Below are 27,943 nucleotides of genomic sequence, written 5' to 3' on the forward strand. Positions count from 1 at the left end.
GCAACCATGGGATAAAAAGAAGCACAGAAACATCCAGGCTTGGGTAGTAGCAACAAAGGGCTATGGGAAACCTCATAGCAAAACACTGCAAAGCCACCAAACTTCTTGCCGTTAAAATCAGACATTCACTGACAATCACCATTAACAGTGTGGTAGTTACATGTATGAAATTCTGAGATATACAATATGGCATTGACCTGCATAAAGCTTTTAAGATTCCTCACAGTATGTACTGTAGTTCAGCTCTCTTGCCCATCTATCATCCTCTCTCCCTTTACTCGAGTCAAATTCAATTACCTGCAGTTCCCACACATCTCAGCCTCTGAGCTTTTTCTGCCTATGCTGGAAAGTCCACCACAAATGTCCATCCTAAAACATTTCCCATTCCACTACCCTCTCCTCCACAGAGTAATCCTTGATTCTGCACCCCTCAACACCTCTCAAATCCCACAGCTTCTCCCTTTCTCTGAAAGTCTATGGCTTTCTCTACATACCTCCCTATGGTACCTAGGTCTATACCACTTTAACCTCATAACCTCATACCAGTATCTTAGCTCCTCAAAAAGATCATCAGACCTTGAGACCTATGTCTATATAGATTACATCCTTTTTACCCCCCGTTATGCCTATTTCGGTACCCTGCACAGAACAGGCACTAAACAAATAAAATATTTAGCAAATTTTAAGAGCACGATTTCCCATTTATTTGGCAAATGAAAACACAAAGTATATGATAGTATGCACATATACAAGCATCTGTGTATGATTAGGGGACATGCATGCATGTATGCACGTGTGTGTATGAGAAAATGCCAATATAAACAAATGAAATTCTTCAGCAGAGTTATCTCAGAATGATTCACAAGGAGGTCTTGAAGAATATCTTTCACTGATGTAAAATCTAGTAAAGAAACATGGTCAGGGCAGCCCGGGTGGCTCAGAGGTTTAGCGCTGCCTTCAGCCCAGGGCCTGATCCTGGGGACCCGGGATCGAGTCCCAGGTCGGGCTCCCTGCGTGGAGCCTGCTCCTCCCTCTGCCTGTGTCTCTCTCTGCCTCTCTCTCTCTCTCCCTCTCTCTGTCTCTGTGTCTCTCATGAATAAATAAATAAAATCTTCAACAACAACAACAAAAAAAAGAAACATGGTCAAAGGGAAAACCTATCTTTATGGCAGGCTGTAAAAAGGACCTTGGTTGATCATATTTTAATGAAATTCCTCTTGCAGGCATGTGGGCAAATACAAACATCACAAATAATTGAAGAGTATGGTTGTTCAACTAAAATAGCACTTCTCTCAGGAGTGAGCCGCTCTAAAGATAACTAATGTAATGTGCCTGAATATACCAATTCATTATTCAGCATTCTATAGAACTGGAAAATGATCTGAAAAAAACACCGTAAATCACTGCTTTAAAATTATAAAAGGGTGTATCTTTCTCAGATGAAATACACACCTATGAATTCTAAAGAGGATACAATTAAGATTTCACCAATGTAAATACATTACCTGGGGGGAAAAAACAAAACCAAAGGTATATAACAACAACTGTTAATACTGATTTTCAACCAGAAAGCAAGAGTAGATCCTGGAAACTACCACCAATAAGTCACCAATCCACAACAATACTCCAGACTAACAACTGGATAGTGAAAACAATGAAAAAAAACAAGTGAAATTATAGTGGTAATAATTTGAGTTCTCTAAGAACATACCATGCCTAGTGTTTTTAGCCTTCTCTTTTGATAGCATTACCAAGCTGGAAATCACAAATGCTCTACTTCACTTCAAATTAGTTGGCAGTTTTTCATAAAGTCACTATACAAAAATTTATAAAGAAATAGGCAGAAACCTGAGTTTTAGTTTGGGTTCTACTATTTATTAGCTATGTGAATAAAAGCAAGTCATTTAACCTCTATGAGCCTCAGATCCCTCAGCTTTAAAACAGAGATAATATCTATGCTATCTCCTTCCAAGAGTTGTCTTAAGGATTAAAAGGGTCAATATATTCACAGACAGTATTAAGTTGCCTTGGGCTATACATCCCTTTAAGAATCCAAAGAAAGTAATATCTCCTTTGCCCCTCAAAAAAAGCACATTCACACAAAACTAAGTGTATAATTTCAGAGAACCCATGGATCCCTGAAGCCAGAGCTTCTGGTTCAACTTTGTACATCCAGAGCCTACCATGGTGCTGGAAAGCAGTAAACACTCAAAAACTGCTGAATGAAAAAAAAAATGGACTGGAAAATCTGATTTAGTGATTTTAATCAAGCAATATAAACCAACCTATCTGCAATTTAAGCTGTACATTTTTTTTTAGATGACTAGAAACATGTATCTAGGCAACATGTATCAAAAACTGCCTTAAAAAGGTTTACATCCTTTGATTCAATAATTCCATTTCCAAGAATTTATACTAATAAAAGACTCAGACACATTAAAATACGTATGTGCTAGGATAGCCAAACATGTTATTTCCAATAGGAAAAAAAAGCAAGGAAGGAAGGGAGGAAAAAAGGAAGGAAGGAAAATAATCAGAATATCTTATAATTAGGAAATGGGGAAAATTACAATATTCAGGTTCTACAATATTATATAAACACATTTTTTTAATTTTATAAACAATTTTTTTTTTAAATTAACAATATGAAGACAGGCTCATAAGATGTTTTAAAAAGAGTAAAAACTGGGCAGCCCCAGTGGCGCAGCGGTTTGGTGCTGCCTACAGCCTGGGGTATGATCCTGGAGACCCGGGATCGAGTCCCACATCAGGCTCCCTGCATGGAGCCTGCTTCTCCCTCTGCCTGTGTCTCTGCCTCTCTCTCTGTGCTTATGAATAAATAAATAAAATCTTAAAAAAAAAAAAAAGAAAAAAGAAAAAGAAAAAGAGTAAAAACTAATTTATAACTTATTATAAGAATAAGTACTAAACACTATATGTTACATAAATTTTTTGAAATCACATATCTAATAACATGAACCCAATTTTTAAAAACTCTAAATTATGTGGATGAATGTAAAGAAAGAAGGACGGAAGAAAATGTTAGTAGTAATCACAACCAGGTGACTTTTATTTTCTTTACATTTCTCTGTAGTTTCTAAATTTTTTACACTGATCCTACATCACCACATCAAAATCAGAAAAAAATATATATACATATACATCCTTTTGGGGAAAAAAAGGTATCAATCTGGAAGTAGAACAATGTTATCAATGGCTTGGATAAGAATTTCTAAAAAGCCATGCTATTCAACTTTGTAGTTAGCACAAGGTTTAAGGAACTGCAAACATCAAGAATTCAAAATACCCAGACTGAAGATTCAATACCAGATTCAAATTATTTGATCCAGCTAAAACACTTTGGTTGAAACTAGGAGGACAAAATATGGCACAGAGTTCCCAGACTTCCAATTAAACAAGGCAGATTAACCACAAGTATGTGGTCTTTCCCCTCCTGAAACTCCATTAAAATGTCTCTAATAAAGTAATAAAAAGGATGTAGTACACAAGGACAAAAAGACAGTAAGAAAAGGTTTCAACATATTTTTAGAAAATTGAAAATGGAGAAAAGATGGCAAATGACCAACAAAGCAAAGGAAACCAAAACAGAAGGGGGTTGATGTCACAGAACATAAGAGATACTTGAGTCACTCAGGAAGGCATCACACACATCAAAAAGTAGGGGACAAATCTAGGGCTGAACACATCGGGGAACTGTGTAAAAAAAATACGTTTATGCGGGCAGTCCTGGTGGCACAGCGGTTTAGCGCTGCCTACAGCCCGGGGTGTGATCCTGGAGGCCCCAGACCAAGTCCCACATCGGGCTCCCTGCATGGAGCCTACTTCTCCCCCTGCCTGTGTCTCTGTCTCTGTCTCTCTCTCTCTGAATAAATAAATAAATAAATCTTAAAAAAAAAAAAAGTTTATGGAAGGCTTGGATGTCCAAGTTCTTCTCTACCCTCCACAAAGCTAGATAAATAACCTCAATTCCCTCCTCCACTAGACCAGAGGCACCTTCTCCTATAGAACTCCACCATAGAAGCTGCAGAATTAGGGGAAGCAGGGAGAGCTGAAAACAGGGAGAGGAGATAAACTTAAGCAAAAAATCTTTAGGCTAAATGAAAGGACCTGCCACTTCCCCAGCCCTTTCCCCACCTTTGGCAATCAGGCCTTTACCACCAGACAGGTATCTGGAGGAAAACATTACATAGTGGTTAAAAGCTCAAACTCTAGGACTGTGCTCCCTAGGTTCAAATCCTTACTGTCACCTTCCATTTGTCAACCCTTGGACAAGTTACTTAACCTATGGGCCCCAACTTCTCACCTGAAAAATAAGGATAATACACCTCATAATGTTGAGGATGAAAAATCATCAAGAATGAGAATCATTGAATTCGAAATATTTAAGACTCTAAGCAGCCCTTGGCATTTCTCTCTACCTGCAGTACTCTCAACTTACCACTTCACTCCAGAGAAGCAGAAGAAATACTTAAGAAATAATTTCATAAAAAAAAGAAATAATTTCATCCCTCTGTTAAGTTGGGATATTAGAGGAAAAGAAAATTCAAAAGAGGATCAACAGAATAAATGGGAGAAATGAATCCTTTAAGAGTTATCAGTTTTTCAACAATATTTTTCATTATACTGCAAGAATTCTCAAATGAAGGGAAATGGGAGTGGATAGTGACCTCCCCCGGTTAGGAACTACTATTCCAGATCATCTAAAAATCATAGTAAACCAGTTATCTAAAGAGCAGCTAGGCACAAACTGCCCAGATGCTACACAATTTATTAAGAGCTTATAATGTCTTAAAAGCTAAAGATGCAAGAGAGTAAGCAAGAATGCCACTATCCCTGCCCTAGAAGAATGAACTAAAGTACCCCGTGGTCTAGTGCAACAGCCTGAGGATAAATCAAATCCTAATTTAACATTTCATAATTGCTAATGACAAATTAAGTTGGAACTAGAGACCCACATTATGTGCTATTAGTATCCATATCAATGACCATTTTTAAAATGTAAACTATGTATCAGAAACTTTGATAAATGATCCACATAAATTACCTTATTTAAATCAAATAACAATTCTATCAAATAGATATTATTTCCCTCATTTCAGATGAGGAAAATGAGATCAAAGAGGTAGAATAATTTGCCCATAACTACACGGGAAGGCAGAGCTGGCAATGGGACACATCAAGTCTCTTGCTGTGCTTTTTTCCACAACAGTAAGGTTCCAAGAGGTACCCTCTAAAATCACAGGATAATGAATTCAGGCCTGGTTCAAAGATACTCCATTTAATTCTGTCCTTCTCTTTTTTATTTTCCCTAAATGTCCTCAATTTAGTATTTTGCCTAGTGGTAGTATATAACATTAGGGGGAAAAAAGTTGTATGTAAAATCTCAAGTAAGAGGCATCCTACATTAGACTATTACTAAGACTATTACTATAAAAAAATAAAATAAAAAATAAATTAAAAAATAAAATAATAAAATAAAAAATAATAAAAAATAAAAATAAATAAAAAATAAAAAAAAAAACTATTACTAGTTTCGGTGATCCCTGGGTGGCTCAGTGGTTTGGCGCCTGCCTTTGGCCCAGGGCACAATCCTGGAGTCCCGGGATTGAGTTCCGCATCGGGCTCCCGGCATGGAGCCTGCTTCTCCCTCTGCCTGTGTCTCTGCCTCTCTCTCTCTCTCTCTCTCTCTCTCTCTCTCTCTGTGTCTATCATAAATAAATAAATACATACATACATACTATTATTAGTTCCCTAAAAATATATTTAGTGACCTTCATTTCATGAAATACCAATCCATTTAGCCTGACAGAACCTACTAAATTTTTAAAAAGGTGTATGTGTATATCTATGTGCACATGTGTGTATGAATGTGTGTGTGTATATATTTTTTTCTAGTTTAAAAATATTTCCAAAATGTTGCTTTCTTATGCCTTCAGAAGAACCTTTAAAAATTAAATACATGAGAGATTAAAAGATTAATAATATAAATATTTCTATAATTCACACAGGGACAGAAGATTATAGTTTCCATGGCATTATCAGTATGCTGTGATATGCCTTGGGCAAATCACTTCATCTCTGGGCCTTACTAAGGGGAAGTCAAATGACACAATATCTAAGGTGCATCCAACCTTTAAAATTCTATGATAGTATAAATAACCAGGAAACCTCATAAAACATTTTTCAAAGCATGACCAACTATGCCTCTGAACAGGGCAAGCAAGGGACTATAGCAGAAAGAGAAATGTAATCAGCATTTACTTTTTCATCTGGACCACTTAATTTAGCAGCTCCCTTAGCAGCATATCTGCGTTGGAGGTATAGAGCTAACAAGACTCCGAAGAACCGCCAACTCTTGGGGAATAACACCTGGCCAGCTCTTGTTCTTTTCATCTAATGTTGCTCAGTCAGAAAGTAAAATAAACCCCACTTTTATAGTCTATGAAAACTCTTTCCCTCTATCTAAACAATCTTTCCATTTCAGCCTCAAGTAACTAATAAAAAAAAAGGTGAAGACAGCTGAATGATTACTCTTCTTTAGTAAACAGGGCAAGGATTTCAAAAAGTGATGAAATCTGTCCATAGTAGGACTCAGAGTTTTTGCCTATTCGCTCTCTCTGGTTCCTCTTTAGTAAACTAGAAATGTGTACCAAACATGAAAAAGGAGAAAGTTATGTGAATAAACATAGGACTGAGGTTCTCAAAGATCCCACACACTAGTCTAAGCTTTCCTCTTACTTGCACTTAAATATTTAGGTTACCTGATTAAATTAAAACACAAGCCTCAGGGCATGTTTATAATAATTTATAAAGTTACAGCCCAGGCCACTGTGGTTTAAAGTCACAACTTAATTTTATAATTAAGCCTCAAAGAATATAGTGGTGAAGCAGAGCAGGGGAGAAGAATGCAAAAATATATACTGATTTTCCATAATAGTAACAAAAAATACTATAAAAACAAGAATAAAATTTAACCAAGCAAAATTAAGCATTATCTTTAATATATTATTTTAAAATATCTCAATTCAGGGTGTCTGGTTGGCTCAGTGGGTTATGTACATGTCTGCCTTTGGCTCAGGTATGGTCCTGAGGTCTTAGGATCAAGTCTCATGTCCGGCTCTCTGCTCAGTAGAAAGTCTGCTTCTCCCTCTCCCTCAGGCCCTATCCCCGCTCATGCTCTCTCTCTGGATGGCATGTTCTCTCTCAAATAAATAAATAAAATCTTTAAAAATAAATAAATAAAATATCTCAATTCACATCCTCCTTTCAAAAGTACAAAAATACCAGAAGTCAGTTACTATTCATTTTACACTTATAGACAATGAAGTCAAAATCAGAGTAAAGAACTTCAGTAAAATCAATACAGTAAAAGAAACAGGATTAAAATTCAAAGCTCCTGATTACAAGATCCAAGTTCTATTCAAAAATCAAGATGCCTAATCAAAGATCCTGTAAAAATTCAATTACTCAGGCTTCTGCTCACTGAGTTAAAAATGTCTATGCAGGAAATACACTCTCTGGCAAACTTTACAGAGGAAAATTAAAAGTTTAAACACAGTTACAGGGCCTGATAGAATACATACCAACATAATAAATTGATCAGGATTTTTTCCAATTTTAACAAGTCTTTGACTTAAAAAATTTTAAAACCACACTATCTTATAGGAATTGAGAGAGTAAATTAATGCACACTGATTAATACATTCCAAGCCAGTGGTACAAGTGTGGATCTGAGGCTTTACACAAAATGTTTAAGTATCTATCCATATACTATCTATCCACCTGCATCTCCAGAATTTATGAATCTATGAAGGTCTTCCCCAACCACATATATCCAATCATAGAAGGTTTACTAGAAATGACTTTTCAGAAAGAAATAGGTTAGGGGAAGTAGAGTTTTATTAACAATTATTTATTTTATTATTTCGCAAATATTCAAAATAATTCTTCATTACTAACATACTTTTCTAAATACAATTCACTTAAGTTGTAGATTAAAACATTTTTTTTTTTTTAATCTAGAGCCATGATTCTCTAGGACCAATCAGCAATGTCTGAAGATAGTTTTGGTTTTAACAACTGGAGGGTGCTACTGGCATCTACTGGGTGGAGGCCAAAAACTCTGCTAAAGGGATCCCTGGGTGGCACAGCGGTTTGGCACCTGCCTTTGGCCCAGGGCGCGATCCTGGAGACCCGGGATCGAATCCCACATCGGGCTCCCGGTGCATGGAGCCTGCTTCTCCCTCTGCCTGTGTCTCTGTGCCTCTCTCTCTCTCTGTGACTATCATAAATAAATAAAAATTAAAAAAAAAAAAAAACTCTGCTAAATATCCTACAATGTACAGCATGGCCTCCCACAAAGAAGAATCATATGGTCCCAATGTTGATAGTGCCAAGCTTGAGAAACCCTGATCTACAATCTAACTTGTATTATATGGACTATTAAGGTTTACTTACCTTTGAATTTAATATCCAGGCCACTAAATTCCAATTCAACTCCTTGAAGTGCTTCTCCCAGAGTTTCATGGTAATGACTGATACTTTTTTTTGACCCCACACAGAATGGAAGTGAAAAGTACTTATATGTTTCTTGGCGATTATGGTAGGGCCCAACAGTATTCATCCACAAGACAACTTCTTCTTTATCTTGATACTGAGACAGAAAAGCAAATCATAATATGTTTTTTAAAAAACTTACTTCAAATTAAGGAAATATTTGTTATTTGTGCTAAACAATAGTGTATTGTCTGAGAAACTATAAAATAAAATACTGGAAATCTATTTTAATCTGATGATCAATGTCCACATCTTAAAAAAGACACTTGGTGATTTTTATGCTTATAGGCAATGAAGTCAAAATTAGAAATCAAGACCCTGAGATCAAGAGTCAGACACATAACAGGCACCCCAACACTTGGTGAATTTTAAAATTGTATCTTCTGATTGTGGTCTCAAACAGATCCACCTTTTCTTAAGCCTAATTTACCAAAGGTATTGTTTAAACAAAGTCCAATAGCACATCAAATAATGATGAACCCAGAACCAACATTATGCACCATGCTAATATGGAAATGGAAGGAGGAAAGAAAATCAATAGCTTATCTAGAACCTCATGGTAATCATTAGAAACTAAAAAATCTAGTGTTGCAGCAAGGGCAAATAAAAGTTCATCTCCTGTCTAATCTTTTCCATGGCCATTGGTCAAAGGACTAGACAGGAGAGAAATGACTAAACAAGAGAAAGCCATACTACGAAATCTTCACAGTCCATTCAAGCCACCATTCTATCTTCCCCCCCTTTTATTAGCCTGAAAGACATACACTGTATACATATTTCTTTGAAAAAATAACTGGCTCTCCCCTTCAGTAAATACTGTATGTAGCTAAATCTGGAGTGTGGTCCAATGACTTTGGTTAGATGACTTCACCTTTCCAGCATGCCAAAGATTACTAAGATCTCAAGTTTAAAATTCCAATGATTCTATGAAAAGTAATTACCCAAATAATTTTAAAACTCGTAATCCTAATTAGCAACATAAATTGAAGAGACCATTGGATACAATTTAAGTCAACTACTAGTGCAGAAGTTAAATCACTGAACAATTATTTACGGAGTGCCTGCCATATTCCAATAATTATGTTTGTAACTGAGGATACAAACATGTTCCCTTCCCTATTGGAGCTCAGAGCCTAAAGGGAAAGATGGATACTGAACTAACAATTATATATAATAAAGTAAGGTGCTATGGAGCATATAACAAAGGAAGCTATCCAACTAACCAAAACTACCAAATTCCTACCTTCAGTCCTCCATCTAAAACTAATATACAAACATTTATCAAAATCCAACCTCTCTGGACAGCCCAGGTGGCTCAGTGGTTTAGTGCCGCCTTCCGCCCGGGGCGTGATCCCGAAGACACAGGATCGAGTCCCACGTCAGGCTTCCTGCATGGAGCCTACTTCTCCCTCTGCCTGTGTCTCTGCCTCTCTCTCTCTCTGTCTCTGTCTCTCAAGAATAAATAAAATCTTTAAAAAAAAAAAATCCAACCTCTCCAAAAACATTACTCATCCCACCCAAATCTAGCCTTTCATCTTTGTTTTTCTAATGGTACCACCATTCTCTCAGGAGACTCAAACCCCAAGTCCCTCTGTATTCCCAAAAACTTTGACTTGTCTACCTCTACCCAAAGCATCTACCTCTTCCTATTGATTCACACCACTGGCACCCTAAGAGCATTACCTCATCTTCAAATAAGATAAATGTCTCACTGCTCAAATAAGACATCACCCAGGTCATTAAGAAAATAACAATCTTACTTTTTGAATATATGAGACAAATACCAAGCACAACTTAGGTGTTAAGGATACACAGGTGACCCTTGAACAATGCAGGGTTAGGGTTACCAACCCCCCTGCAGTCAAAAATCAATATGTAACTTTTGACTCTCCAAAAACTTTACTAATAGCCTACTGTTGACCAGAAGCCTTATCGGCAACATAAACAGTTATTAACATATTTTGTATGTTATATATATTATATGCTATATTCTTACAATAAAGTAAGTTAGAGAAAATGTTAAGAAAATGTTAAGGAAAATACATTTTATCATACTGTACTGTACTTATGGGGAAAAAAATTCTGCTTGTAAGTGGACCTATGCAGTTCAAACTCATGTTGTTCAAGGGTCAATGCACAGATAATTAAAATGCTGTCTTTTCCCTTAAGAAGTTCACAATCCATAATGGAGCCAGACAAGTAAATGATTAATGATGAAAAAATAAGTGTTAAAATTAAGGTAATAAAGAGCTATTGTAGCAACAGTAAAGGAATGATTAGTTCTGCCTTGGCAGAGAAGAGTCAGAATGAATAACAATATAGGAAATCATAAGCTGTTTCAAGTGAATTCAGAAAAACAGTTGATAATCTTCATGTATGAAGGAATTAATCAAAGGTCTGAATATATCATACATCTCTATTCAGCTGACAGAAAGCTATATATGCCACCACTCTTCCATTCAATGTTCATGGTCACATAGCACTAATTAATCAAGGTACCCCTTTCTGCTAAATATAGAGATGGATATACCATAGGAATTCTCAAAGCAGTGAGCTAAACCAATCAAGTATCAACTGACAAACGTTGGTATTAGAAATGAAACCTGCCTGTTAGGCAGAAAACTCTCTGTACACAAAAAGTCATTAATAAATATGATGGGAAAACACCGGAAAATGCTGACATGTAAAGTTCATTAGGAACTTACTAAAAAAGAAAAAGTTTGAGGTATGTGTACTGGCTAATATGTGCACTGATTGCAATAGTAGCCTTTGAGAGAAAAAAGGGGAGGTAACAAAATACATCCACTTAAGATGAGAATGCTGAACAAGAGGATCTATCAATGAGGACCTTGTCATTAATCGTGCTAAGTCTGCAGCAATGTTTAAATGTTACTTGTAAAAATAAGCACAAAAACACTTTCTATAAATTCCAATACTCATAATTACTTTAAAAATAGACAAAAACTTGAACATAAATACTTGTTAAAATAGGGCATTCATTTATTTCATACAAACAAACAAGGCTAAAATAACCGAAGGGTCACAGTTTACATTAAACTACACATTCTGAAGTCACTTATTTTAACCATTCATGAAACCTGAACAGAGGGCAGCCCCAGTGGCGCAGCGGTTTAGCGCCGCCTGCAGCCCAGGGTGTGATCCTGGAGACCCCGGGATCGAGTCCCGCGTCGGGCTCCCTGCATGGAGCCTGCTTCTCCCTCTGCCTGTGTTTCTGTCTCTCTCTCTAGCTGTGTCTCTATGAATAAATAAATAAAATCTTTAAAAAAAAAAAAAAAAAAAGAAACCTGAACAGAGCAATCGATTTGTGATGATACGATGGAAAGTGCAGTCACAAAACCTACACCATTCTGTAGCCCCAGAGTCCTGGAAAGAGGACTGAAATAATAATCAGAAATATGCATAGGTAATATATACACACCTTCATATATATAACTACACATACACATATGGAGGGTGTAATTAGGGTGAATATTAAGGTAAAAATGCTTCTTTTCTTTTACATCACTCCCTTATGCAAACCATGGTCAATATAATGAACCTAAAATGTTACTTTTCATTGCAGTTCTTGATTATCCCTTAGAGTAAGTGCTCCCAAGAGTTCTTTTTCAAGAGAGAAAATGTGTCTTAAAAATGTCTTGAAATTGGGGATCCCTGGGTGGCTCAGCAGGTTTGGCGTCTGCCTTTGGCCCAGGGCGTGATCCTGGAGTCCCGGGATCGAGTCCCGCATCAGGCTCCCGGCATGGGCCTGCTTCTCCCTCCTCCTGTGTCTCTGCCTCTCTCTCTATGTCTATCATAAATAAATAAATCTTAAAAAAAAAAAAATGTCTTGAAATTAGGGCAGCCTTGGTGGCCCAGCGGTTTAGCGCCGCCTTCCACCCAGGGCGTAATCCTAGAGACCCAGGATTGAGTCCCACGACAGGCATGGAGCCTGTTTCTCCCTCTGCCTGTGTCTCTGCCTCTCTCTCTCTCTCTCTCTGTGTCCCTCGTGAATAAATAAGATCTTTAAAAAAAATGTTTTGAAATTAGAAAATATCAAAAGAAAGACTTCACACAACTTTTTAAAGAGAAAAAAAACCTTTCCTTTCCCTAAAGCTGCAGAGAAAGTCTCTGACATCCACCAGTCTGCTGGAAGAGGGCAACAGGTAAGGCTCCTCTCTCTACCTGTGGCTAAAAAGCTATACATCACGTTCAAAACATTCCATGAAGTCCTAGCAAGCTCTTTTTAAATCCTTTCCTTGGAGGGACAGCTGGGTGACTCAGTGGTTGAGCATCTGGTCTTTGGCTCAGGGCGTGGTCCCGGGGTCCTGGGATCAAGTCCCATATCAGGCTCCCTGCATGGAGCAGGGTTCTCCCTCTGCCTAAGTTTCTGCTTCTGTGTGTCTCTCATAAATATATAAATAAATAAAAACTTTATAAAATAAATAAATAAACCCTTTCCTTGGAAAAACTCTTGAGTTGGCCAATGACACTGAGAAAGACGAAGTTTTATAACCTACCTGTAGAGTATAACCAGAAGAAGGGGAGGAAAAAAGTAAAGGAAGCACATCAGTGGATCAGGGGATCCCTGAGCATGGCTGTAGCTCCTTCCATGAAGTTTTTCTGCAAAGTAGCCAAATGAAAGGAGGTAAAGACCTCACCATTCTACTCATTTTCCAGTTCTCAGAAGAGTTTCACTGTTACCCTGAATTTCTGGGCTGTCCACTCCAGTCAAAATGGCCTTATAGTACCTTCCCTTCCTTTCCTTTTCCACCTTGTTTCTCATAGCATCCCTCAAATCTATAATGCCCTCCTCACCACTTAGCTAATCCTTTAAAGCTACTCAAATCCTCCTTTCTCAAACCCTCCAGTCCTCAGGCAAAGCCATAACAGACCAACCCCTAACATGATCTCACCATCTTTTCCAACAGTATTATTAGCTAACAATAAGCACACACTACGTGCTAGGCATAGTTCTATGGACTTTGCATGAATATTTAATCCTTTCAAAATTTTATTAGATAGGTCTTATTATTTCCCCATTTTACACATTAAAATAAACAAACTAAAGAACAGAGATGTTAAATAACTTGTCCAAGATCATACAACTAATTAGTATCAAGCTTACAAACTCAGGACTAAACTTTTGCTAATGGCTAGTTGGCTTCATTAAAGAGCAAAAATTGAATGAAAATATGAAAAAAGGACAGTTGTACAAAGCAACTGACAACAGTACTGGATACCGAACAACTTTTCCATCTGAACCTTTAATCTACCCTAAAGAAAAATCCTTCCTAAGAAGCTGCTTGTGTTCTAATTTCTAAAAGCATGACCTTTATTCTCAGGATGTCACCAATGTTAGGCCTCTCTTACTTAAATACTGTTTATGTGCTGAGAAAAGGGAGACACAGAAATTTCCCTCCTTGATAGAGATCATGAATTGCTTTTTCTCAGGAAGAATACTTTAGGAGATAGTGTTACTGTTGTACTCATGTAAAATCTGAATAAAGAAATGAGAATTTATATTCACAGGCAAAGGACCAAGGGCTCAGAATAAGCATCCAAATGCTACCACCTTCATGTGATGAGGTAAAAGACACATGTTTGTTTTAAAATACATATCTGAGAGAGTAAAATCTAGTCCTGAAAGTGTTTCAGAAATCATTTCAATCTTTTATTTAAAACAACACAATTTTAATACAAATTACAAAATAAAGAAGTATATTTTTGGATAGTCTATTGAGATAACCATGCTATCTTTCCCCCTCTCTCCCTCTCTCAAAATAGCCTTGTACCTAAATAAACTTTTGGTCTACCATAGAGTACAGCTGAAAATAGGACAACGAATTATAGCATTTCCTAAAACTGATCTATATTAAAGTACTCACAAATTCACCTGTAGTAAACAGTTTATTCTCTTTATAAATCTTCAAGTAAGTTTTAAGAGTTCCTATACTCCCAACAGAGACAAAGACAAAAGCTGCTATTTGCCAAAGGAAAGCAAACAAACTATTCCTGAAATCACTCAATGGTATAACTGTCTATAGTAGAGACTGAGTGCAGGCTACTCCAGGCACAGATCAGGTCCTTCTGACATTACCTAGTAGAGGTACAATGGGCCACAAAGAAATGGGATTTAGCCTAATTAGGGCCCTAAATCACAATAGGCATCCCAAAGACTCTGTATCTTAAGTGAACAATGGTCTGGATTTGTTTACTGTGCTTTAAGCAATAGGGTTTCACGCTTCTAACACTGCATATTCTTGTCCCTAGTAGCTCCCTAATTACTCAAGTCACTCAACAAGCACTGATTAAATACCACTGTGCTAAGCACCGAACGTAGGCATGTAAGAGACAAAAAAAATTGACTTTGTGATCCTGAGGAAACAGAACCCATAAAACTTCAAGGCTACAGTACAAACCAGAAAATGCGTTAAGATTCTGGTGCCCTTCATTATTGGTTTTTGGTGCTGACATCTTTACATAGTATTACTATGGAAACTATACCTACAAGACAGTAGGGGAAAAAAAGGACTAGAGAGTCACTAGGCCTCTTCAGGCTATTAGGAAAATGAATGTGTTGGATTAAATGATCTCAAGTCTTCCCAGTTCTAAAATTCTGATTCTCAATTTGAAATCTTTCTAACAGAGTCCTTTGGAATCTTGGGAGACATGGCAATCTAACTATAGATGTTTCCAAGTTCTCTGAGTTTCAGAAAACCAAATAAGCATAAACCACACCTTCTATACCTTTCACTCACCCTAAAAAAGTCATTTTTATGACTCTTAATCACATATTAAGGTCTTGTCTTTTCATGAAAGTGTTCATTATTTTTTTATTCCAAACGGTACATCCTCCAATCTATGTATGATTTAACTTTAGAAAAGTGGAAGGATACATCTTTATATATGCTAGATGTGTATATACTCCAGAAGTCAACAGCATGTTTCCTTCTCATTATCCTTATGAAAATATTAAAAGTTCTGCATAAATAAGTGCATACAAAATACCATGTCAAATGGTCAGCTGAATCCTAATTCAGTAGGTAAAATAAGAGAAATAAGGGGCTTTGTGAAACTAGATGAACTAGTTATCCCTTTTTAAGACCAGGTACACAATTTGTGGGACCCAGTGCAAAATAAAAATGCAGGTCTCCTTGTTCAAATTTTATTAAGGGGTGCCTGGTGGTTCAGTCAATGGAGTATGCAACTTGATCTCAGGGTCCTAAGACTGAGCCTCACAATGGATGTAGAGATTACTTTAAAAAAAAAAAAAAATATATATATATATATATATATATAGAAAATTTCTAGCTGGTGACAGCAGAGCAACAAAGCAAGCATAGTATCCACATGCCTGCTCATATTATGTGACTGCACAGGTCCCTAGTAGTCACCTTAATAGTGTGACTGCACTATTAAGTGGGCCCTATCCGTCTTTACTGCTAACCCAAACATCTCTGTAGCAACCCATTATGGAGTTAAGGCTTACCCAAAAATTTCTTTAAGCACTTAAAAATAATATCAATACAAAATACTATTAATAATATCAATACAAAATAATATCAATACAATTTAATACCAAGTATTTTACTGTCCTATTTTTAGGATAAAGGGCTGCATTAATTCAGACTGAGCTCAAATCCCACCTGCATTCCCACTGGCCATGTGGCCTTAGACAAATAACCCCTCTAGCATTGGTTTCCCCATGTATAAAAAGGGTATAATATTATTTCCCTCACAAGGTTATTTACATCTAAAACAAGAGTTAATATATATGTAAAGTTTTTGAACAGTGTCTAGCACACGCGGCCAACAAAAAATCCTATTAGTTATTATTTCTAGCTGGAAACTGCCTTCACAGAAAGTTAATCTAAAGGGCAAACTAACTTCTGAAAATTGCTCTTTAATTAATAATTCAATCCCACAAGTTTTTATTGCACACCTACTCAACAACCTTTCCTTGGCAATTTTTCTCCTTCTTCAATCTCATTCTCTCTTCACTAGCTACTTCTGCCCTCTTGATGGGAAAAAAATTCACTTGACGATAACTTTTCAACACCTTTATCTGGCTAAGGTGAATGCCCAGTTTTCAAGAAATATTTTCAAGAAACTTGGGAAAAGTAAAAATTCTGACTAATAGCCAAAAAATAAAAGACATTTACTTAAATTTTATATTTATAGCTTAATGTTATTCTTCCTAGAACCTTTTTTGCGTTTTAGATAATGTATATTAATAACAGGTAACCATGTGAGACCAGTTCATGAATAAAGTGAAGTGGATTCTAATCTCTGTGCCCAGCAATTATCTTACACGTACTATACACTCTCAAAAAGCTTTTCTCATGTATTCTAAATTCAATTACTGGTATAAAAACCTGAAATGTTCCCAGCAATCAAATTGCAGTGAAATCTATATTTACATTTTAAATCTATAAATTAAACTCAGGCCTTTTTATATACCTCCAATTTGTGAAATAGTAATTAATAGTTTTCCCTATTCGTAGCAGTTTATATAAAGCACAAGATCAAAAAGGAGAACACTAATCTTAAATTTGTATGCCTGTATAGTGGAGTTTTAGGTAAGAGAAAGTTGTGATGAGCTTTATTTGGTAACTTTCCTGAAGTGTTCAAAAAACTGCAAAAAATACTAGTGACAGTACAATTGACTAAAGGGATTCCCACTGCAAATGAACAGTTCTTACAGTCTGAGATTTTACCTGACAGAGAAAACAATACGAAACCTTTTTTTAATTAAACTGTTTCCACTGTGAACAAAATCATCTTAAGGTGAAGTCACAAATATAGCATAAAAACACATCACTGATTTCAGATTCGTGTCTCAAAAAGAAGTTTTTGGCTGTGACCAAAGGTAAAATAGTCAAAAGCTGAGAGCGTTCATTAGCTAAACTAAAAGCCCAGCCAACCCAAGGAACTAGAGAAAAGAGGTCTGATTAGTTACGAATTAAATCTAAAGTAGGGTCCACTGCGTAAATGAGGATGATCACTTCACTTCCTCACTTATCAGGAATGACACAAGACTCCCCCGAATTTTTCAGATCTAGTACATACACCATCTCTCACGCAAAATCATGTGGTTAATGAGTTAACAGTATTAACACACACACACACACAAACTACTCGATAAGCAACATCTCAATTTACAAGACTTCCCTGCCTGGCTCACTCACACCACTCCGAAAACCATGGGTTACAGCCCCAAGTGAAAGTCACCTGAAGAGTCGTTAACATCCACACTTTGATGTGAAAATGCCAATTAAATAAGCAGCCAATCAATTTTAAGCCCAACGCAAACTGAACTGTTCCTGGCCTACAGGAAGACTGGGAAGCTCGGGGCCCCTGCGGCCAGAAGCCGCCGGGAGCCCCCGCGATGGGAGCCCCCGCGATGGGAGCCTCACTCAGGGGCTACAGAGGGTGTGCACGAAGTTACAAGGAAGGCCCAGGGCCCGGTGCGTGCGTGGACACGTGTAACCCGCTCTTCACCCCAGTCCGTCAGGGCTGCTCCCACGCCAGGGTTTTGATCCGGTTTGGGCAGGAGGAAAAATAAAGGCCGGTGAGGACCCAGAAGTGGCGGGTATTTCCTGGTCAGTGCGCGACGGGTAATCGCGGTGCATCCACCTTCCGCTGTGTCGTAGCCCCCGCTCCCTTCGCGGGCGCCGGCCCCTCGCCCCGCTCCCCCTCGGGCCGCCTCGCCCCCGGAGCGCGGCGCCATTTCGGCGCGGGTCGGGCCGGGAGGCCCAGGCGCTCGGGAGCGGCGTCCGGCCCGGGCAGCGCACACAGACGCCTCCTCCCAGCTCCCGGGGTTCCTGCTCCGCCAGGCCCAACCGGAAGGCGCTCTCGGCGGCCGCGGGGACCCTGCAGGCCGCGCCGAGCCGCACCGGGCGGCGGGCCGGGCTGCGGGCCGGGGGCTGCCGCGCCGGCCGGGGACGCCTCTCACCGTGTGCTCGTGCTCGTCCGCCCGGGCCCGGGGCAGCACCAGCAGCAACAGCGCGGCGGCCGCCGCCACGCCGGGAGCGCCCGGCAGCGGCCTCATCCTCCGCGCTCCCACCGGCCCGGCGCCGGCCCACCGACTCCTCCTCCGCCGCCGCCGCCGCCGCCGCCGCGGCCGATTCGCATCCACGGGGCGCGGACAGACGCACGGGGCCCGGGCCCAGCCGCTGGCTCGTCCGCGCCGCCGCCGTCACCGCCCGCTCCCAAGCCTCCCCCGCCCCCCGGCGCCTCAGCCTCTTCCTCTGACTCAGCCACGTCATCCGGCCACCCCGGCACACGCCGGAAGTGCCTCGCGACGCGGGGCCGCAACCGCCGCCGGCGCCCCGCCCGGGAGGGCGTCCCGCGGCCGCCCGGGGCCCTGCTGCGGCCGCCCCGCGCGCCGCCGGCCCGGCCGCCCTGCCCGCTGGGGCCTTCGGGCCAGCCCACCCTGGGCCTCGGGAGCGGCGGCGGGGCGCGCCCGCGGCCTCGGCCTGGAGCCCCCGCGGGGGCCTGACCCGCGCTCTGCGGGCCGCGGCCCGGGGCCGCCAGCTCTGTGACCTTGGCCAAAACGTTTACGTTTTCCTGGCCTCGTTTTCCCCAGCTGTGGAGGCGGTGTGACCGGCGGCGTCGGGGCCTCAGGGATCAGAGCCGCTATCCCTCTGCAGGCTCTGGCCTATCGCCGGGACTGAGTCACGCGCTCCTCCCCGTCACGGGAGATGCCGGATCCCTACAGACGTGGATGAGCGGCGCGGAGTCACTTCACCACTTACCGGGCCCTGCTGCTCGGTCTCGCTGAAATTCTCATTCATGCATCTCTCTGTTCGCTTGCATTGTCGGCGTCCTGTGCGCAGACACAGACCCCCGCTGGAATCGGCGCCTGTCCTAAGCGGAGATCCTGCGCTGCCAGTATTTCCTGTGCCTCGAGCAGTGCCAGGCCCGCAGTAGGACCTTGAAAAAATGCTTGTCGTGTGACTACGGCACCACCATCTACACAGTCCTGCAAGCCAAAAAGCTGGAACTTCTGGTTGAACGGTCGGCTTCAACCGTCTGCAATCACAAGTGGTAGCATTTGGTCTCCTAGAAATGTCTCAAAATTTTATTTTTCCTCTCTTTCTTCTGCCAATAACAGCCAATCGCCGTCTCACTGCATACTGCAACAGTCTTGACAGGATCCCTGTCACCAATCTTCCCTCCCAACGGATGCCAGAGTGATCTTTCTAGAAGGAAACCTGATTATATCACTTTCTTGCTTAAAACACTCCCTAAGGGGTGGCTGGGGGGTTCAGTTGGGTAAGCATCCTACTGTTCATTTCAGCCGAGGTCATGATCTCAAGGTGGTAGGATCAAATCTGCGTCTAGCTCCTCACCGGGGTGAGAGTACAGCTGGAGATTCTCTCCCCCTCCCCCTGCTGGTGCTCGCTCTCTCTAAAATAAATAAATCTTTTTTTTTTTTTAATTTTTATTTATTTATGATAGTCACAGAGAGAGAGAGGCAGAGACATAGGCAGAGGGAGAAGCAGGCTCCATGCACCGGGATTCAATCCTGGGTCTCCAGGATCGCGCCCTGGGCCAAAGGCAGGCGCTAAACCGCTGCGCCACCCAGGGATCCCCTAAAATAAATAAATCTTTAAAAAATATTTGTTTTTAATGCTCCTTGAATTTTGTTTAAATAAATCATGGAATCAGAGCTAAGATTTTCATCTGACAAGCACTATTCTGAGCCCTTTACATCTGACTCATTTAATGCTCACAAAAACCTTATGCAACAGGTCCTATCGGTATGTTCATTTTACAGGTATGATAACTGAAGCACAGAGAGGTTAAGTGGCTTGCTAAAAGAACAGTCCCAAGCAGTCTGGTTCCAGAAATCAATGTTTCTTACTACTGATGGACCTCCATCTGTACAACCATTTTTTTTTTTAAATCTATCCACAGCCAAGTTTTTTTTTTTAATTTTTTTTTATTTATGATAGTCACAGAGAGAGAGAGAGAGAGAGAGAGGCAGAGACACAGGCAGAGGGAGAAGCAGGCTCCATGCTCCGGGAGCCCGATGTGGGATTCGATCCCCGGACTCCAGGATCGCGCCCTGGGCCAAAGGCAGGCACCAAACCACTGCGCCACCCAGGGATCCCAAACCATTGTACAACCATTTTTAAAAATGAAATAGACCTGCATATACTGGCATGCAATGATATTAAGAAACACTTTTTTAAAAAAGATATATTGATTTGAGAGTGAGAGTGCGCACGCACAAGCAGGAGGGCCAGAGGGAGAGAGAATCTGAAGCAGATTCTGTGCTAAGCATGGAGCTCAATGTGAGGCAGGATCTCAGGACCTTGACATCAGGACCTGATCCAAAACCAAGAGTCAGACACTGAACTGTCCACCGGCATCCCAAGAGATACTTTTAAATGAAAAAAAGTTGACAAAAATAGAATATAGTCCCATTTTATTTTTTAAAAGATTTTTATTTATTTTGAGAGCAAGTGAGCATGAGTGGGGGGAGGGGCAGAGGGAGAGAATCTGAAGCAAACTCTGTGCTGAGCATGGAGCCGGATGCAGGACTTGATCTCAAGACCCTGAGACATGACCTGAGCTGAAATCAAAAGTCAGATGCTTAACCGACTGGGCCACCAGGTGCCTGGAATATAATCCCATTTTAAATATCATTTTAGTCTGCCCATAGAAAACAATCTGAAAAATTATGATGCAAACCATTAACACCAAGTAAATTTCTTCTTTGTACGTGCCTGCAAATATTTGGATGTTTTTTACAATGACCATGTGCTACGTATGTAACCAGGGGGGAAAGTTTCTTGCTGAAGAACAGCCCAATCAGACTCTGACTTTACCTCTCACCAATCTCTATGTCCTGGCTTCATCACTATATTTCCCAAATATACCATGTTTTTTTTATACTTGTGTGCCTTTGCCTAGAATGCAAGAAAGTGGATGACCATTAGATACTCTCCTTCCAGGCCTAATTGAATTATCACCTCTTCAGTGAAACCTTGCATGACCCCCTCAGGAAGTTGAGTATCCCTTCTTTGGGATTCCAAAAGCATTCAGTATGTTATGTCACAGTTACCACCCTTCACCTGCTCTTCTATACTACACTCTGACCTTTTATGATGGCAAGGACTATCATTTTTTCATCTTTGTATCTATCCCAGCTGCTGGAATAGCATCCATCACATCATAGACAAACTATTTGCTGAGTGAACAAAGGAAGACATTAATAAGTGGAAAGTCAAACTGTCAAACTGCATAGGATTTACACAATACTTTTTAGCCAGTCTAAGAGACATCACAAGACAGTACATGATTAATTGCTGAATGAATTGTATACCAGGAATTGCTATAGAAATCAGGAGGAGTCTTATACATCTTTGTATATCCCCTAGAGCACCTAGCAAAGTGACTTGCTCATAGAGAAAGCCCAGTAAATGCTCCATGAATGAATAATCACTGCTTTTGAATCAAGTGATGATGTGCAATTGAAGAACAAGCAGTGCAAGTGCTGAATTAAGATGGATGAGTAGTTTCTCGCTTAAATATCCATCACCAGCCTCCACATATTTGAAGCAGCAAGCATTTGCTAGGTGTTGTGGGGAGCACTGGGCTGGCAATTACTCAAAGGTGCGGAGGACACAAGAAAATTTTAAAGCATCCATTTGGGGAGCATAGACTCAAAACCGGGAAATTACACACAAGACAGAGAACAGGCAGGACAGTGTACAAAAAAAGAACTGCACAAAATGGGAACAACTGTGCAAATTCAAGAGGCAATAAGAGCAATGGGCATGTAGAAAAGAGGAACCCCTATTTTGGTGGAGTATTTGGAAAAGTTTAATGGTGGGAAGAGCATATAGGGTCATTAACTCAACAACTATTTATCAAGCTCTACCATGTGCCAGGAATTCCAATAGGTACTAGGAAATGATGATGCTAAATGGCGTTAGGTGATAAAAGTCTGGTAACAGTAGGTTTGGAAAGAAGGAATAGGGATGAAATAACTGGCTAGAGGAAAATGAGTGTGGCTTCAAATATTTTTGGAAACTGATAACTTTACACTAAAAAGTAGAACTCAGGAGGACCAAAATCAGGGCTGTTCTGCCAGACGAAGGAGTGAAAAACGTTGATATATGTCATTTCACCAGTTTCTTCATCTAGATTAATGACTTCATTCCCTGACATCAAAAGGGATGAGAGAAAACATTCTAGCGAAAGGAAACACCTCTCCCCTCCAATGGCTATACAGCCTTTTTTTATGGTAGTTCTAATAAGACTCAATTGGTTAAAGGGCTTATGACCAGTAAATGATCCAGAAACCCACAATTTCAATTTTTTTTATTCTTGACAAACATGATCTTCAAAAATCTTGGTCTGTAAGTAACAACGTATCTTTTGATTTCCAATCTCAGGTACTGTTGGAGAAGGTAACTGAGAGAACATGACCATCAGTTGAACTTCGAGCTGGACTCTGGCAATTGGAGGATCCTCACCCACTTCCCTGTCTTTGGAATATATACTCTGCTCACCATTTCCAAACTGGGAGCTGTTCCAAGAACATAGCCCTGAGTGAGTAAGGTGTTGTTGAGACCATCTGGATGGTATAACTGAACCCAGTTGAGGCCTCTATTCTATATGAACTTTTAAGACTCTGGTAGGCAGGTGAGATCTACTTGCCTTATGGTCAGCCAAGACGGGCCTGGTATCAAGGCTAGTTTCAGATCACATTTTCTTTGAAATTCTATTTCTTCTTTCTACTTTATTATGTTTGTCTTTCTAGTTATTTACCTCTGGGATTGGGCAGTCCTTCTATTGCCTTTTTTTTTTTTTTTAGATTTTATTTATTTACTCATGAGGACACACATACACAGAGAGAGAGAGAGAGAAGCAGAGACACAGGCAGAGGGAGAAGCAGGCTCCATGCAGGAAGCCCGATGTGGGACTCGATCCTGGGCCTCCAGGATCACACCCTGGACTGAAAGCAGTGCCAAACTGCTGAGCCACCCGGGCTGCCCCAGTCCTTCTATTGCTATTTATCACTTTGCACCTATCTTTTCTGTTCTAGCTGAAATATTCTAGACACAGAAAAACTTTATAATTGTTCTAAGTTCTTTCTTTAGGAAGCAGTCATTTAAAACAGTTGATTCTCAGACTGAAATAAGTTTGTTATTAATGCTTCCTCAGCTGGCCAGCCTCAAAACCACACACTATTCTTTGAAAGAAGAGCACATTTTATTACTTTATTTAAGATAAAAACATTTTATTTCCTGGTGCATGTGGGAGAGGTATCTAAAAATCCCCACTACTTAAGTGACAGAGGACAGGCTAGAACCTCCCTTTTTTATAGTAACAAAGCAAGAAAAATGGAGGGGAGAATAGGAATTTAGCTTGACTTGTAAAACTACTCACTGGAGTAATTTACATACTATCACTTTGTCTAATTATGGCAAAGGATTAGGGATTATTCACATCATTAAATATGTCAAGTTAAATTATTTGATTGCAACACCAACCTCTTGCTCATAATCTCTCAGTCTTCATGCTTTGTTGCTTATATTGTTGGATTATCTGCTCACAAGTCTTAATATAAGATGAAGGTAGAATGCTGACTTAGGAATTAGAGGACAATGTACCTCATACAGTTAGAAGTAAAGGCAAGGGCCATGAATATGATTAAAAGCTTCACTTTCTATTAAACCAGCTCACTGGGACACCTGGGTGACTCAGAGGTTGAGCATCTGCCTTTGGCTCCGGGCTTGATCCTGGAGTCCTGGGATCAAATCCCACATCGGGCTCCCTGCATGGAGCCTGCTTCTCCCTCTCCCCGTGTCTCTGCCTCTCTCTGTGTCTCTAATGAATAAATAAAATCTTTAAGAAAAAAAAAAAAAAAACAGCTCTTAAAATCTTGGGGAAAGATGGTGGCAGCTGAATTGTCTCCCAAAGCATCATACAGAGAAATTTTTTGAGTTTCTTTGGATACCTACTTACAATTTAGTCTCTGATCTTCATTGTATTGAAATCCATGGTTTTGTTACATAATAATGTTCCTAAAAATGTGTACAGAAGTTGAGTATGTGGAAGTTGAATTTATGTTATAATGGGTTGTTCTGTTTCTAGAAAATGAGGAATTTCACTTCATCATTAGACATTCTTAGACAACATGGAGCAGTTTGGATGTGCAATGAACTGACCATTTCCACCCATGTCTCAAGTGTGTCACATTTATCAGACTCAAGTTTCTAAACAACACTTTTAATTTTATGTTTTCCACTTACTTTCACAGAAGAATAAAAATGTAATAAAATATTCCAATATTGCACAAACAGTGATGTGCACACAAAGATGCTAACATCATTAGCTGGCAGTAAGTTTTGCCATGTTATTCATCTAAATGCTTATTAATTAGAGAATGTACAAAAATCTAAACTTGACATCTAAGAGGGAGCTTAGAGATACTGAATATTTTTTAAAAAGGGTAGCTTTTATCAAAATCAAATGTGCTTAAGAGATCATGTATAAATAAGAGGAAGGACAATCATACCAACGTTATAATTTCTTGTTCTCTATCCCACATTACCCTCTTTTTCCCAAATAAGTGACAAGGAGAGTAAAGGAACCACTGTAGAATGGCTACTGTGTGCCAAGCATTGTGGTAGGGAATTTGAACAAACACTCTGTTAATGGCCACAGCCAATAGTGTATTTCAGTGTCAGAAAAAAGACCCATGACCCAGAAGCTATTCATTTCAGTAAGAGTCCTTGTTTGCTAGACCAATGAATGAAGTTGGAAAAAAACAAAACAAACAAACAAAACAAAACAAAACAAAACAAAAAAAACAAAACAACCCTGAATCATTAGAAAAGGACACAATAAAACTATATTTAAATAGACTGTTAATAGTGTGCCTTACATATATCTGCATGGGATAGAGAATACATTTCATAAAAAATTACCAGATTTCTGATAGTTTTTAAAGGAATGTGTCTGATGCTAACTTTATGTTTAAGTATCAAATTAAGGATCTGTGCTTTGAAGGCAGATTTCTGTGCCAGTGACTCAAAATTAATGATAGATTAGTGACATACAATAATTATGACACGTTAATGGTTCTCTCTGCACAGATATCCCAAGTCTAGCGGTAATAATAAGGAAATAGATAACTGTTTCTATTTTACATTCTTCCTTTTTTCTCTTTTGACCTCTTGGCAGAGAAAGAATCAAGGGTCCTTCTGTCTTCTTATGGCCAGAACTAGTAAGCCCTATAAAAAGGCTGCAGAACAATAAATGGGGTCACTGGTATCCCAAGCTTCTGGTTCCCAGCCATTTATAGATGTTCCTTGCCAACAATCCTGTTTTGAAAGCATACTGAAGTATAAATGCCCAAACTGAAAAAAATACTTGATAGTGCCATGCCTGGGAGATATAGAAGAAGGACATTTCTGGAAGGTTAATAATCTACATGTGGCATTTCTTGAGGGAGCAATTGACTATCTAGATATTTAAAGTGTGGTGACCTGGAATTAAAAGACCCAGATTCTAGACACATATCTTCTTCTAACCAATTGTATACTCTTGGTTTTTATGGAATCTCAGATTTGTCTTCCATATAAAAGGAGTTAGGACTAATCCCTCTCTAAAGTCTTTTTCAGTTTATCCTATGTGAACAGCCCGGGCATTTAAACACCCTCCTGAATCTATAGAAAAGTTGAAGACCCATTTAAAAATCAGGATGTATCTCCTTACCTGAATACTGTAAGTCTTAAATCATAACCACTTCTAGAAGTTAGTCTGGACTAGCAAATAAGTAAGGCCTAATATAAGTGCATTTCAGTAAAATCACTTGTAAATTACATTTCTGATCAATCTTTTCAGGCTTCTGACATGCCAAATTAGAGGTGAGTATTCCAATTAAGTCAGTCTTTATCCTTTTGGCAAACAAGGATATGGATCAATATACTTGGTGATGGTGAATAAAGTCCTTAGTTTTCACTTCTTCATGCCTCAAAAATATCTTCTTCAAGGAAAGCCCAAACCAGCAGGGCCACAACAGCATCAGCCATGAAAGTAGATCTTAAGGTCAGCAGTCAGACTTTAAAACTCAGCATGAAGACATTATTAACAGGCTGAAACTGCAAGTCTCAAAGTCCTGATGTTCGGCAAGTTTCAGGAGGTGGAATCAGCGACCTCTGGGCGGAACAGGTGGAGGAGGATGGAAGGTCTCTCTGGTTGGAGGTCTGAAATAAAAGATAAAGCAACTATTTTTAAGTGAATCTAATTAACTAGTTCTTAGGCATCCAAGGTTTGTTGCGAACTTGGTAAACTAAGCAAAGAACATGCTCCTTAATTAATGAAACCATACAGACCCCTGAAAGGCACAGCTGCTGGCTGTGGATCACAACCTTAGCTGCACATTAGAATTACCCATGGACCTTTAAAAAATACCAATTCCCAGGCTCTCTCCTAAACCCATTCCCTCCTAACCTCTGGAAGATAGGGTCATGCATCACAACTTTTTAACAGTGTCCCTACCCAATGAGTTATATTACTATTTTACCCATGTCTTCTATTTTCTGATGTTTTGATACCTGGAGTCTCACTAATCCCGGAGGGACTGCCCCTCCCAAGGCAAACTGATTCCTACAGATAGCAACTTGCTGAAGAGCACACCTTTCATATGCAAACTAACCAGTCCCAGCCTATACCCCAACTACTTCCTTTATGGGTTCTTACATTTGGGCCGCTATCCATCTGCCCTAATCACTCCAGGGCCAGGTGCTAGACAACTAGGGATCTTTGCCCCGGAGTCCACTGAAATTATTCAAACTAGCCAATCCTAAATCTGCTTACCCTACCTTACTTGTACTCCTGCAGAAATCACAATAAAAGCTCTTATCCATGTTCCTCTAGTCTGCTGCTTTTCTCTTGAGTAACCCAGTGCTTCCCCAGTGGGACCCCATGGCATAACATGCCCCTTCCTCTTGGGATCTATGAATACAACAAACTATCATCTCAAAAGCAGTTGTCTCTTCATCTGCTGACCTTACCATACCTAAATAATAATAAAGCCTATATTTTAAAACACCAGTGATTCAAATATGCAGCCAGGCAGAAGACATACTATAGTAGGGGGTCTTTTGAGAAAAGAATTAACATTTTTTTTAAAGATTTTATTTACTCATGAGAGACACACAGAGAGAGGCAGAGACACAGGGAATGGGAGAAGCAGGCTCCCTGTGGGGAGCCTGATGTGGGACTGGATCCCAGGACTGGGATCACCACCTGAGCCAAAGGCAGACACTCAACCACTGAGCCAGCCAGTTGCTCCAAGAATTTAGAATTTCTAAACTCTGCTTCTCACAATGATTTC

At 39.8% G+C, this 27,943-nt stretch overlaps 2 protein-coding genes and 1 long non-coding RNA gene across 5 annotated transcripts in view; 1 reads left to right on the forward strand and 2 right to left on the reverse strand.

Annotated features, from left to right (window-relative positions):
* The window catches only part of TM9SF3 (transmembrane 9 superfamily member 3), a 68,737-nt gene extending 49,938 nt beyond the window's left edge, over positions 1–18,799 (reverse strand). Inside the window, exons 1-2 of one of the 2 annotated variants that reach the window (XM_025466756.3) lie at positions 18,533–18,799; positions 8,479–8,674 (exon numbers count right to left, since the gene is read on the reverse strand). In XM_025466756.3, the coding sequence (XP_025322541.1) occupies positions 8,479–8,674; positions 18,533–18,628 (292 nt within the window). In that variant the 5' untranslated portion in view covers positions 18,629–18,799. Of the gene's footprint in view, positions 1–8,478; positions 8,675–13,094; positions 13,204–18,532 lie in introns of those variants that run through there. The other variant, XM_049103315.1, reaches the window with a different exon arrangement.
* An 86-nt stretch (positions 18,800–18,885) lies between these two features.
* Positions 18,886–27,474, forward strand: LOC112672124 (uncharacterized). 2 transcript variants are annotated; one of them, XR_007406772.1, is made up of 2 exons: positions 18,886–22,493; positions 22,989–27,474. It is a non-coding gene; the product is annotated as an uncharacterized LOC112672124 (long non-coding RNA). The 2 variants fall into 2 exon arrangements; XR_004809993.2 differs by having other exon boundaries at positions 18,886–19,854.
* PIK3AP1 (phosphoinositide-3-kinase adaptor protein 1) overlaps positions 24,813–27,943 on the reverse strand; it is a 118,413-nt gene continuing 115,282 nt past the window's right edge. The window contains exon 17 of the mRNA XM_025466755.3: positions 24,813–26,810. Coding sequence (XP_025322540.1) covers positions 26,753–26,810 — 58 coding nt within the window. The 3' untranslated portion in view covers positions 24,813–26,752. The remainder of the gene's footprint in view (positions 26,811–27,943) is intronic.

Source organism: Canis lupus, chromosome 28 (assembly GCF_003254725.2).
Source record: "Canis lupus dingo isolate Sandy chromosome 28, ASM325472v2, whole genome shotgun sequence".
NCBI classification, from domain to species: Eukaryota; Metazoa; Chordata; class Mammalia; order Carnivora; family Canidae; genus Canis; species Canis lupus.